At 40.6% G+C, this 13,525-nt stretch overlaps 1 protein-coding gene across 2 annotated transcripts in view; it reads left to right on the plus strand.

The window, feature by feature from the left end:
- The window catches only part of LOC133559355 (cGMP-dependent protein kinase 2), a 133,222-nt gene that overhangs the window by 104,257 nt on the left and 15,440 nt on the right, over window positions 1-13,525 (plus strand). For both annotated transcript variants that reach the window (XM_061911055.1, XM_061911056.1), the window contains exons 15-16: window positions 10,024-10,165; window positions 11,726-11,889. In XM_061911055.1, the coding sequence (XP_061767039.1) occupies window positions 10,024-10,165; window positions 11,726-11,889 (306 nt within the window). The remainder of the gene's footprint in view (window positions 1-10,023; window positions 10,166-11,725; window positions 11,890-13,525) is intronic.

Genomic DNA, 13,525 nt, shown 5'->3' on the forward strand with positions numbered 1-13,525 from the left:
CCTTGTTCGTTTTGTACTTTTGTATACTTTTACATTTAATCTACATTTACTTTTTATCAAGTCGTGCCCTTCTAAATATGCAGTTTAGAAGTGTTTTGTTTGTCCTACTGACGGTGGGAACGCTACTGATGAGCTCAGACGGACAACAACAGTGGAGAGGCTCTTTCATCTACACAAGGGAACAGTTGTTGTTGTTAGTGGCACCAGTTATTAGCATCCAGCTAACGAACCCGGCACTAACTAACCAGATTCCGGAGGAGCTAAAAAGGACTTATGGAGGTGCTCGTAGCTGTCGAGGGAAAGGGAGGCGCTCGAGACAGAAGAGGGCTGAAGCAAGGAGGGAGAAAAGGAGATATAAGACATATCTTCCTTCCGTCGTCATGGGTAACGTGCGCTCTCTGGCAAACAAAACGGATGAGTTGTCGGTGCTTGCCGGTAGTCAGAAATAATATTGTGAGTGTAGCCTAATGTGTTTTACTGAGATGTGGCTGCATGACGATGTTCCGGATAGTAACGTCTCTATAAACGGCTTTGAAATGGTGCGCGCTAACCTGGACCGAACCAACGACAAGCGGAAAGGAGGGGGGCTTGCTTTGTTTAATAATAAGAAACATTGTCATCCCGGTCAATTACAATAAAAGAGCGCCACTGTGACCCGAATATAGAAATGTTAGCTGTAGGATTCAGACCATATTGTATGCCCAGGGAGATTCCGCATGTTATCGTGATGGCAGTATATTATCCCCCCCTCTGCTAACGCTGCAGCTGCCAGTGACGTTATCCACAGCTCCATAGCCAGACAACAAACCCAGCACCCGAAAGCTCTCATCCTCATCTCGGGGGATTTTAACCATGTTACTATGGACCAATCACTCCCCAACTTCATTCAGTATGTCAGCTGCCACACCAGAGGAAATAAGATCCTGGACCTGCTGTACGTAAACATCAAGGATGCGTATAGCTCCATAGCACTCCCAGAGCTGGGCCGGTCAGACCACAACCTTGTTTACCTCAACCCCTGTTACGTGCCTCTGGTCAAAAGACTGCCTGTGACCAAAAAACTATGAGAAAGTGGTCAGAAGGGGTCCAAAAGACACTACAGGGCTGTTTTGAGGTAACTGACTGGCAGGTGCTCATGGAGCCTCATGGAGAGGACATTGACAGGCTCACAGAGTGCATCACAGACTATATCAACTTCTGTGTTGACTCAAATGTCCCATCAAAGGCGGTCACCTGCTACCCAAAAAACAAGCCGTGGGTGACAAAAGACATCGAAGCCATACTGAATGAGAAGAAGAGGGCATTCAATGCTGGCAACAGGGAGGAGGTGAAAAGAGTTCAAGTGCTGCTGATGACCAAACTAAAGGAGGCCAAGGACAACTACAGGAGGAAGCTGGAAGGGAAGCTGAAGGACAACAACATGAAGGCGGTTTGGAGAGGTATGCAGACCATCACCGGCCTCAAACCGTCGCAGGGTAGGGGGATGGACGGAGACAAAGATAGGGCCAATGAGCTAAACCAGTTCTTTAAAGGCCTACTGAAATTAGATTTTCTTATTTAAATGGGGATAGCAGGTCCATTCTATGTGTCATACTTGATCATTTCACGATATTGCCATATTTTTGCTGAAAGGATTTAGTAGAGAACATCGACGATAAAGTTCGCAACTTTTGGTCCCTAATAAAAAAGCCTTGCCTTTACCGGAAGTAGCAGACGATGACATCACGGATGTGAGGCCTCCTCACATCCTCACATTGTTTATAATGGGAGCTTTCACCAGCAAGAGCTATTCGGACCGAGAAAACGACAATTTCCCCATTAATTTGAGCGAGGATGAAAGATCCGTGGCTGAGGATATTGATAGAAAACAAAATAAAGTAAAAAAAAAAAAAAGGCGATTGCATTGGGAGCGATTCAGATATTTTTAGACACATTTACTAGGATAATTTTGAGAAATCCCTTATCTTTCTATTGTGTTGCTAGTGTTTTAGTGAGTTAAATAGTACCTGATAGTCAGAGGGGTGTGTCCACGGGTGTGTTGACGCCAGTGTCTGAGGGAAGTCACGGCAGCTGCATGGACGGCGCAGGCTCCGCAGATCTCCGGCAAGAGGCGACTTTTTACCACAATTTTCTCACCGAAACCTGCCGGTTGACAAGTGGTCGGGAACCATGTTCGCTTCACCGCTCTGATCCATAGTAAAGCTTCACCTTCGGGAATTTTAAACAAGGAAACACCCTGTGTCTGTGTGGCTAAAGGCTAAAGCTTCCCACCTCCATCTTTCTACTTTGACTTCTCCATTATTAATTGAAAAAATTGCAAAAGATTCAGCAACACAGACGTCCAGAATATTGTGTAATTGCGCGATGAAAAGAGACGACTTTTAGCCGCAAGTGGTGCTGTGCTAATATGTCCCCTCCAACCCGAGACGTCACGCGCACGCGTCATCATACGCGTCATCATTCCGCGACGTTTTCAACAAGAAACTCTGCGGGGAATTTTAAATTGTAATTTAGTCAACTAAACTGGCCTTATTTGCATGTGTTGTAATGTTAATATCTAATCATTGATATATAAACTATCAGACTGTGTGTTCGGTACTAGTGTGTTTCAGTAGGCTTTGAAAGGATTTAGTAGAGAACATCGACGATAATGTTCGCCACTTTTGGTCGCTAATAAAAAAGCCTTGCCTTTACCGGAAGTCGCATCCTCACATTGTTTACAATGTGAGCCACCAACAGTAAAAGAAATTCGGACCGAGAAAGCGACAATTTTCCCATTAAATTGAGCGAGGATGAAAGATTTGTGTATGAGGATAATGATGGTGAAGGACTACAAAAAAAATAAAAAATAAAAACTGGCGAGGGCAAGTGAGAGCGATTCAGATGTTTTTAGACACATTTACTGGGATAATTCTGGAAAATCCCTTATCTGCTATTGTGTTGCTAGTGTTTTAGTGAGATTAAATAGTACCTGAAGTCGGAGGGGTGTGGCCACTGGTGTCTTGACGCCAGAGTCTCTCAGGGAAGTCACGCAGCTGCATGAACGGCGCAAGCTCCGTTGATCTCCGGTATGAGGCGACTTTATACCACAATTTTCTCACCGAAAATTGCCGGTAGACATGTAGTCGGGATCCATGTTCGCTTGACCGCTCTGATCCATAGTCGGTAGTAGTGGGTTTCAGTAGGCCTTTAACAGGTTCCCAAAACATGCCAGCCAGCCCCCTGACAACTTCAGCGAACCAATCCACCCCCCCTCCCCTCCTCACAGCCCCCCAACTCCAATGACTACCTCCCCCCACCTAACATCTCACCCTCAGAAGGATGACCCTGCCCTCTCCCAACCACCTGAGACCCCCCCAGTGTGTCTGTCTGTAGAAGAGGTGAATGCACAGTTAAATAAATTACACACAGGCAAGGCCGCGGGTCCTGGCGGTGTGAGCCCCAGGGTGCTCAAAGTCTGCGCCCCACAGCTGTGTGGTGTGCACCAGCACATCTTCAACATGAGCCTTAGGCTGCAGAAAGTCCCCACACTGTTGAAAACCTCATGTGTGGTCCCCATCCCCAAGTGCACGCGCCCCAGCACGTCGGAGGACTACAGGCCAGTGGCTTTAACCACCCATATCATGAAAACCATGGAGAGGTTGGTCCTGGAACAACTCCGCCGTACAGTCAAGCCCCACCAGGACCTACTCCAATTCGCCTACCAGCCCCGAATTGGGAGTGGAACCGAGCCCACGCCCACCTGGAAAACCCTGCAAGCAGTGTGAGGGTCATGTTTTTTTACTTCTCCAGTGTTTTCAATACTATACGGCCTGGGCTACTGGGTGTGAAGTTGGAGAAGATGCAGGTGGAGGCCCCCTTGGTGTCCTGGGTTATAGATTACCTGACTGACAGACCACAGTATGTTCGACTGCAGGACTGTGTGTCTGACAGGCTGGTCAGCAACACCGGGGCCCCGCAGGGCACAGTTCTCTCCCCCTTCCTCTTCACCATTTACACCACTGATTTCCACTATCAGTCAGAGTCCTGCCACCTTCAAAAGTTTTCTGATGACTCTGCGATAGTGGGGTGTATTGAGGATGGTGATGACGAGGAATACAGGACACTGGTGGAGGACTTTGTCACATGGTGTGGAAAGAACCACCTCCAGCTCAATGTGACGATGACCAAGGAGCTGGTTGTGGACCTGGGAAGGAGGAGGAGTACCTCAGCGACCCCTGTTTCCATCAGGGGGGTGGATGTGGACATGGTAGAGGATAATAAATACCTCGGTGTACACATAGATAACAAGCTGAATTGGTCAAAACACGCTGAGACCCTCTACTAGAAGTAGAGAGCCGCCTCTACTTCCTCAGGAGGCTAGGATCCTTCAACGTCTGTACAAAGATGTTGAAGATGTTCTACGAGTCGGTGGTGGCGGGCGCCTTCTTGTACGCCGTGGCTTGCTGGGGCAGCGGGCTAAGAGTGAGGGACACAAATAGACTGGACAAGTCGGTAGAGAAGGCCATTAACGTGGTGGGAGTGGAGCTGGACTCTGGCGGTGGTGTCAGAGAAAAGAAGTCTAGCAAAACTCCTAGCCATTATGGACAACATCTCCCACCCACTACACTCGGACCTTGCGGAGAGAATGAGCACGTTCAGTGGAAACTCAGACTCCCTAAATGCAACATGGAACAACACAAGAGGTCCTTCATACCGACAACCATCAGACTGTTTAATGTATATGTTCTTTGACTGCACTTAAATGTAGAATATATTTAGAATATATTTATACTATTCATATATCATATATATATATTATATGTTATATATTATTTATTATTATTATTATTATTGTCTATTGTGAGCGAACTGTGGTGCTGAATATCCCCCAGGGATCAATAAAGTATTTTCTATTATATTATATTATATTATATTCTAAACATCCAAATATATTATAATTTGGCAAAGTATTGGATCTGATTGGGGGCCAAAAACATTATATCAGGATTGGAGGCCAAAAATGTGACATCCCTAATTATTAAATTTAATGGAAGAAAGCCATTCAAGAAAAAAAAATCATATCCTAGCAAATTAATCCTAAAATGTGTAAACAACTAAATAATAACAACCAAGACTCAATCTATCAATATCATGCATCAGTGCAGCAAATATTGATATCGGTGGCCACTGTACAGAGTACAAAACTATTCCGGGACGCAAAATGGCCGCGTTATACAACTGGCCGCTTAAGACAAGCTTGATTACACTACTTTTCTCTGCGGGTACACAGATTATTAACATTATTGCAAACTCAGGTTTGACTGTACAGTTATCAGCATATGTTCAATACTACAGTAGTTCAATTGATATTTTAATGATTACCAAAATATTTTTTGTTCTTTGTTACTCTATACAAACTCCCGAAATATGGGCCTGGACGCAGGACATTGAGGGCAAAAACCATACGATTTAACTAGGGTTGCCCAATATAAACAATATATAATAACAATTTGGCTGAAGATAGAACTTTTAATACTATCGTTATATTGTGTTAATGCATGTTGATCAAACATTCTGTCTTTGTCCCGCAAATTTGACGGCGACAAGTGAACAACCGCGTCCTCAACGCTTTGTAGCTTCTGCACTATGTTAGTAGGTACATCAAATTGAGAGCCTTTGTAACCCTTTTGAAATAGTTCTATCATTAATATGCTAAATGATATATCCTGATATATCGTTATTGCAAAAGGCTGTGAAACATATCACAATAGAGAGTTTAGGCCATAATACTAAACCCTGATTGGAGTCATGTAGTTTAGCTGCATTACGTGAAAAGCACCATTGGGATGGTAAGCGTTGATGGTTCTGCCCGGAGTTTTGGACAAGATTCTTGATGTCTGGCAGGGCCTCGTTTGCGAGTTTGGAGGTTTGGCGCTCTCTTAAAAGGACTGTAGGTAGGAGCCCAGCTAGAATGAGCAGAAGCTCGGTGGTGGTTAGACGCAGGTATGTTGTGAGGATTCTTGAGCCGTCGTTTTGAACTACGTCCAGCGCTGCAAATTTACCCCAAGCCCAATTACCTTCCCTGCTAAACATTAGGGAAGGATTTTTCTTAACCCTTAATCCAGTTTTCTAAGTATTGAGAAGTTCTGAATTCAACCCATTTATCCAATCCACTTTATTTATATAGCACATTTAAACAACAAAATGTTTCCAAAGTGCTGCACAACAATATTAAAAACATTATTCAAATACTATCCTGAGCTACACCAATGACTGAATAAAAACAAAAAATAAATACATATAAAACTCATATAAAAACAATATAAAATAAATATGATTTAAAACGAAATTAAAGGGTAAAACCAATTAAAACAGTAAATACAAATCAACATTTTAAAAACACGGGAGGACAACAGAGGACCACACAACTCACTTAGTGTTAAAAGCCAGAGAATAAAAATGGGTCTTAAGACGAGACTTAAAACACTCCACTGTGGTAGCAGTTCGAATATGGAGGGGCAGAGTGTTCCAGAGCTTAGGGCAGACCACAGAGAAGGCCCTGTCTCCCCTAGTTTTAAGTCTGGTCTTGGGCACCACGAGCTGGAGCTGGCTCTCGGACCTCAGGATTTAAACCCTGCGGGGTACGGGAACGTCCCATTTATCACTTTATATACAGTATATGAAATGCAGTGTGTATTTGATCAATTTTATGTATTCATGTAATGTACATGGTGAATTTTTGGCAGGGAGCATCTACAACATCACCTTTTGAACATTGTAAAATTGTGAGTCTGTGTACAATGTTTTAAATATTTGTCTTAATTGTAAGATCAACTTGCCAACGGGCTAGCAATGGAAATTGGCCATTGGGTATAATCTCTCATTATTACATGTCCAATGTTTATTAATATGTATTGTCCCTTTAAATACAAATCTAAAAAAATCAAACTGTAGGGGTCCTGAAAGGTCGAAAATTAACCGAAAAGATGGCCTCGTCCCTGTCCTATTTGTGTATATGTTGGACCTTTTGGGCAATCGGCCACCTTACAAAACCCGGGACCTTTTTTTATTTTGCCAACCGTTCACAATAATTACAAGAAACAAGAACACACGTCATTTTTTTTTTTTTTACAACTTTAAAGATTAAAAAAACTTTAAAGATGCAACTAACGGGAGTCACAGTTGTCGCCTTCAACGCCCTCTAAAACAACTTCAAAACCCTCTAGCAATGTTTTATATACAATGTAAGTCTATATATAATGTAGTAACAGACACTTTCATAACAACATGTAATATGTTCAATATTTACCATATTTTGACGGTTTTAATCATTTCCAGGACTGATTTATTCTGCGCATTGATTTTTTTTTCCATAGCAGCACTTGTCTTACTTATGGCAACATGTGTGTTCCTTCTTCCGGGATTAAACACAAGTGTGTTTTCTAATCATGGCAGACTTGGTAACAGACAATGAAGACGACTATTTTTGGAAAAAATAGGATTTACCTCATACTTTTGAAGTTAAATATACAGCTGATTATAGAAGCAAACACAAAGGAAGATTTGGAGCAGAAAGAAGCCAGGAGAGGTAGTTGAAAGCAATTTTAACGCTATAAATATGAAACTTGAAAACAAGCTATTTCGACATAAATGGATTGCTTACCCAAAATCAACAGGAAACATCCCCAGCCAGCTGGACTAGACGAACAACTTTCTATCGAGTGAGTCACGTTAATATTGACCATGATATCCACAGCTTGTCATGCGTGTTAGTTCAACTACAGTATATACGGTGCCTGGCTAGCTCAGCTGTGTACAAACAAAACATGAAATGTGGGCTAGTACTTTACAGATACTGTAAGTAATATGATTGTTCAGGCAGTAAAAATGAGTGTCACATTTCAGTGTTCTGCATTACAAACCCAAACGCATTTCGTGTTGTAGAAGCCAACTTATCTCTGGCCGTAGTTAGCTTTTACAGCTAATACCAAAACACACCAATGGGTTACTATGATAGAAAAAGAGTTCCTCGGTGTTCGCTCTCAAAACAACAATGTTGTTACAGCTTGGTTATTATACAGATTACGGAACGTAAATGAAGTATTGCGGAAAATAACAATAAAACTTTTGTCTTTGTGTCACTCATTAAGATTGTGTCAGATGGTAAAAATTCTAAAAAAAAAAAGTGAATTTCCCCTTTAAGGATTTGTCCTACTTGGCAGCGCATGTTACCTCTTGGGGGTGACCAGAGGTGGGTAGTAACGCGCTACATTTACTCCGTTACATTTACTTGAGTAACTTTTGGGATAAATTGTACTTCTACGAGTAGTTTTTATGCAACAAACTTTTACTTTTACTTGAGTATATTTATAGAGAAGAAACGCTACTTTTACTCCGTTCCATTTATCTACATTCAGCTCGCTACTCGCTACTTTTTTTTATCGATCTATTAATGTTTGTTTTGGTTAATGACAGAGCTTCAAAGTACAATCTACGCATGCCTGCGTTTCACCAATCACATGCAGTCACTGGTGACGTTGGACCAATCAAACAGAGCCAGGCGGTCACATGACCCGACTTAAACAAGTTAAAAAACTTATTCGGGTGTTACCATTTAGTGGTCAATTGTACGGATTATGTACTGTACTGTGCAATCTACTAATAAAAGTTTCAATCAATCAATCAAAAGTGTAAAGGAAAAAAGACACTTTTTATTTCAGCCGTACTTCCCGTCAAAAGCCTAAAGACTGATCGCACAGTTCCTGTCTTCACAATAAAAGTGCCGCTCCATCGCGCCTGCGCTAACAAAATAAGAGTGTCCGAAAGCCAGCGCAAACAAGCTAGCAAGCCACGGAGTTTGCCGCCAATGTATTTCTTGTAAAGTGTATAAAAACCAATATGGAAGCTGGACAGATAAGATGCCAAAAACCAACGACTTTCATGTGGTATTAGACAGAAAAGAGGAACTTTTTTTCTCCTCTATTTGAAAACGTGAACGTCTGATTCCAATCATTGCAAGTCATCAGAATCAGGTAATACACCAATTTATATTCTTGTCTTCATGAAAGATAGGAATCTATATGTTAAACATGTATGTATATTCATTAAAACACCTTCAACATGTGAACAAAAACGGCAAAATAAATAAATATAAATTATTTACTGTATATATAAATATATATATATATATATATTATATATATATATATGTATATATATATATATATATTTAATATACATATATACATATATATGTATATATATATATATATGATATGTGTGTGTATAAATGATTTGTGTGTGTATGTATATGATGTGTGTGTATGTATACGTATATATGAGGTAGATCACCTCGACTTGGTCATTTACTAAGTAATTGATAAACGTTGAAAAACTTATTGGGGTGTTACCATTTAGTGGTCAATTGCACGGAATATGTGCTGTACTGTGCAATCTAATAATACATGTTTTAATCAATCAATCAGATCAATGAATGCCTACTGAGGCTATGGTGCTGTTAAGTTATTGTGGCTCAATGTGCCATTTTTTTCATTTTATTTAAATGTACTATTATTTAATATATGATATTGTTTTAGTTGCTTAAGAGATATTCCTGGTTCTGAATTTGTTCATTGCTATTTTTATGTTTTTGTGCATTATTTTTTGCCGTAATCAGGTTACTCATCAGTTACTCAGTACTTGAGTAGTTTTTTCACAACATACTTTTTACTTTTACTCAAGTAAATATTTGGGTGACTACTCCTTACTTTTACTTGAGTAATAAATCCCTAAAGTAACTGTACTCTTACTTGAGTACAATTTCTGGCTACTCTACCCACCTCTGGGGGTGACAAACCTTTTGGCGAAATCCAGGTCTTTTCGGAGCCAATGTCCTATTCGGCAGCATCTGAGGCCGAAGACTATTGTCACTGTGGCAAAAAAATGGAATAAGCCTCACCGTTTCAATACTTTGAGAGTGTATAGTGTAGAACACATTCATTACTGTATCTGGTTTCTTGACATGAGCTTGTCTCCAACTAGGAATTATTTTGATGAGCCCACTGCCAGATTTTGTACTGGTTGTGTCTTAGAGGCCTTTGATTATCTCCACACCATGGGTATCGTCTACAGAGACCTTAAACCAGAAAACCTTCTCCTTGATGCAAAAGGTTATGTCAAAATGGTAAGTCTGCAGTTCCAATTTCTGCTTTGTTGCCATTGTTTCTTTCTAAAGTTCAAACTATGGTATTTTTTTTATTGTCTACTTTTATGCTTACTCCATATCCACACAGAAAGCAGGGGTTTTCCTTGCAAATCAAGGAAAGTCAACTTGTGTTGTACACCAGTTTTCTGGATAATGGCTGTACCTGTGCAGCTCTATATAAAAACGACGACAACTACTGGATCCTGTTCCTATCAGACAAGGTCAACAATCTAAAACGCATGTAGTCAACACATTCACTTTATTAAAAAACGAAGTAACAAAATAATTAGGAATGCAATGGATACATTATAGAATGTATACAATTAGCAATGTATAAGGAAATGCTAAAGAAATCGGGATAAGAAGAAATTAACAGAACAACATACAATAAAACCCTTACTCAAGGAACTACAAATATATGGCAACTTTAAAAAATATCCAAGTGAAATGGCACATGTATTAATTACATACTTTACTGACTCTGTAAACAACCTAGCAATCACAATTAGCAAAATGTTAGTGATCATGTAAACCAGGCTTTTGTTCTAACAAAAGTATATGATTGATTGATGGGATGGGATGTGGCCTTGTAAGGTAAATTGGCAGTGGCTGTCTAAAACACCACCTTTTGCCACCTAAATCTTGGAATTCTGTATTTTAATATTGTGAATCTGCGTAGTAGGTTTACAATAAATTAGTCTTATGCTATGTTCACGCTGGATTTTTTTTTGTCAACACTTATCTTTTTAATGGCCTTTTTGAAATTGCAAAAAATTGTGATTACTAATGTGAACACGGTCTGACCCCCCATGCGGACATGACATTGCACACACTACAATGTTTACGGAAGCAAAAATGGCTTCCAGACTTTACGTCTTTGGTAACTTGTCTCATTGTCCATGTATGATCTGAAGAGATGGCCAATCAGTAGAGACCCACAGAAGAAAGTCCCCTTCAGTCCATCAGAAGAGATAACTGCTGATTATTACGTTGCTTCATAAAACTTCTGTAGATGTTTATAGTGAATGCTATTGTAATGTTTTTCAAACAATATTTCTTATCTGAAGGTTGTTGTTTGTTTTTTTTACATCCATGTTAGATGTTGAAGTTTTCCCGTGTTAGTGGCCCAAGCATGGATTCAATTGGTTAAAATGTATTTCAGTGGTTTGATATACAAGTGTATTGAGTTAGGATCATTGTCATAGAACCAATTGAGCTTGTAAATTGAAGTACTGCTGTATTTACTATATCACAACAGTTCTGTGAGCATTTTCATTTATCAGGTCATTATAATCTGAGCACATCGAATCAGCCACGACTAGGCTGCTCAGATTGTTTTGGAAAACTTTTTGTCTCTCATCAGAGTAGACTTCATCGTATTTATCCACTAAGGTGAGGACATGCCACAACATACTCCCACTAGAATGGCTACATTAAAGGCGAAACGTCTTTTAAGACAAACTGAACAGTCCGGTTGCAATTGATTTAGTGCCCTGAGAATTCCACCGCAGTGTCATTTTATGTCTTTTATTTCCACAGGCAGACTTCGGCTTTGCTAAAAAGATTGGTCTTGGAAAGAAGACTTGGACCTTCTGTGGGACCCCAGAGTATGTGGCCCCAGAAGTCATCATGAACAAGGGCCATGATTTCGGAGCTGATTGCTGGTCATTGGGCATCCTCATATTTGAACTCCTAACTGGCAAGTAAGTCAATTTATTTTTTATTTTTTGCGTTTGTGTTTGTTTCTTGTTTGAGGTTGATGACAGGGTAGGCAGTGAACTTCAATCAATCAATCAATGTTCATTTATATAGCCCTAAATCACTAGTGTCTCATAGGGCTGCACAAACCACAACACAAACCACTACGACATCCTCGGTAGGCCCACATAAGGGCAAGGAAAACTCACACCCAACTTATGGATGTGATGTGGTTTTAGGAATGATTGAACATAAATAAATACTGGCCAATATAATTTCACATGTGAAAGCAGAGGTCTTCAACAGGGGGTTATTTTTAGTAGACTTTTTGAATATATATATTTTTATTACCCTTACAATGTTTCCACAAATTTAAATATTTTTAAATTATTTTTACACATTAATCTTTTTCCACAGGAAAAATTATCCCACGGGTTGTTTTTCCTTAAAACTTTCAAAATAAAGAGTTGTATTCTGCATAGGAAACATGTTTTGATAGGAAGCCATTTGCATTTTTTATTTATTTTTAAGAAATTGCACTTTGTGTATCACTCTTCAACAAGTGTGGTCAAAATTTCCCCAAGCAGTTCCTATTGATTCTTATATGAACCTTTAATTTAAAGTAACTGACTGTCCCACTTACACATTGTTTGTCATCTGTCACATCTAATGCAACTATGACTGTCAATACTGTCCCATTTGCACATCTGATGTCAGCAGTCTCACCACCCAAGAGGTCGATTTTAAAACATACATCTAAGTCTGATCTCTATTTATTAACTTAATTTTCATTAACATTGGACATTTTGGAGTTGCCCTTAACGTGCCCGGTGTACAGATATGTTTTAGTGGTGGAGGACTACTTCACTAAGTTTGTCACAACCAAACAGCTCACACTGTCGCTCACTGCCTGTTTGAGGACTATGTTTTGGTGGATGGTGTCCCCGAAATCCTGCATAGCGATCAGGGTCGCCAGTTCGAAGCGGAAGTCATCCAGAGACTCTGCCAGTTGCTTGGATTAAAAAAGACACGCACCACTACTTAAAACCCCAAGTCTGATGGCATGGTGGAGCGTCATAATCGGACTTTGATCGACCAGTTAGCCAAGATGTTGATTTCTCATGGGGGTGAGTGGGACACATATATAAGGCAGGTCGTCTTTGCATACAACCAACTAAACACGCCAGCACCCGGCTCACCCCCTTTTACCTTATGCACGGGCTGCAGAGACACTGGTGCCATCTAGTGTCCCAGACTCCCTGGGCTCTGGGATCCTGACAGACTATGTTTCAGCTATGGCTGAACAGCTGGGGTCGGCCTTCAGTGCAGCCAGGCTTAATTCAGTGGAGGCTCATGAGAGACAGAAACTGTATTATGACAAGAAGAGCTTTCATCGGGCCCACGAAGAGGGTGCGTTGGTGTGGCTGAATAACCCCACTGAAAACTGTACTAAACTGGCGCCGCACTGGAAGGGCCCGTATCGAGTGATGCAGGTGCTGGTCTCTGGAGGGACAAAACTCCTCCTCCTTACTTAACACTCTCCAGTAACTTGTGACACCCTGAACTGTTTGTTACATGTATATGTTGGTATATAGTTTCTATATGATGTATAGTTTTCTGTGCATTTCAAACAGTGTCCTA

This window comes from Nerophis ophidion, linkage group LG09 (assembly GCF_033978795.1).
Source record: "Nerophis ophidion isolate RoL-2023_Sa linkage group LG09, RoL_Noph_v1.0, whole genome shotgun sequence".
Classification (NCBI taxonomy): domain Eukaryota; kingdom Metazoa; phylum Chordata; class Actinopteri; order Syngnathiformes; family Syngnathidae; genus Nerophis; species Nerophis ophidion.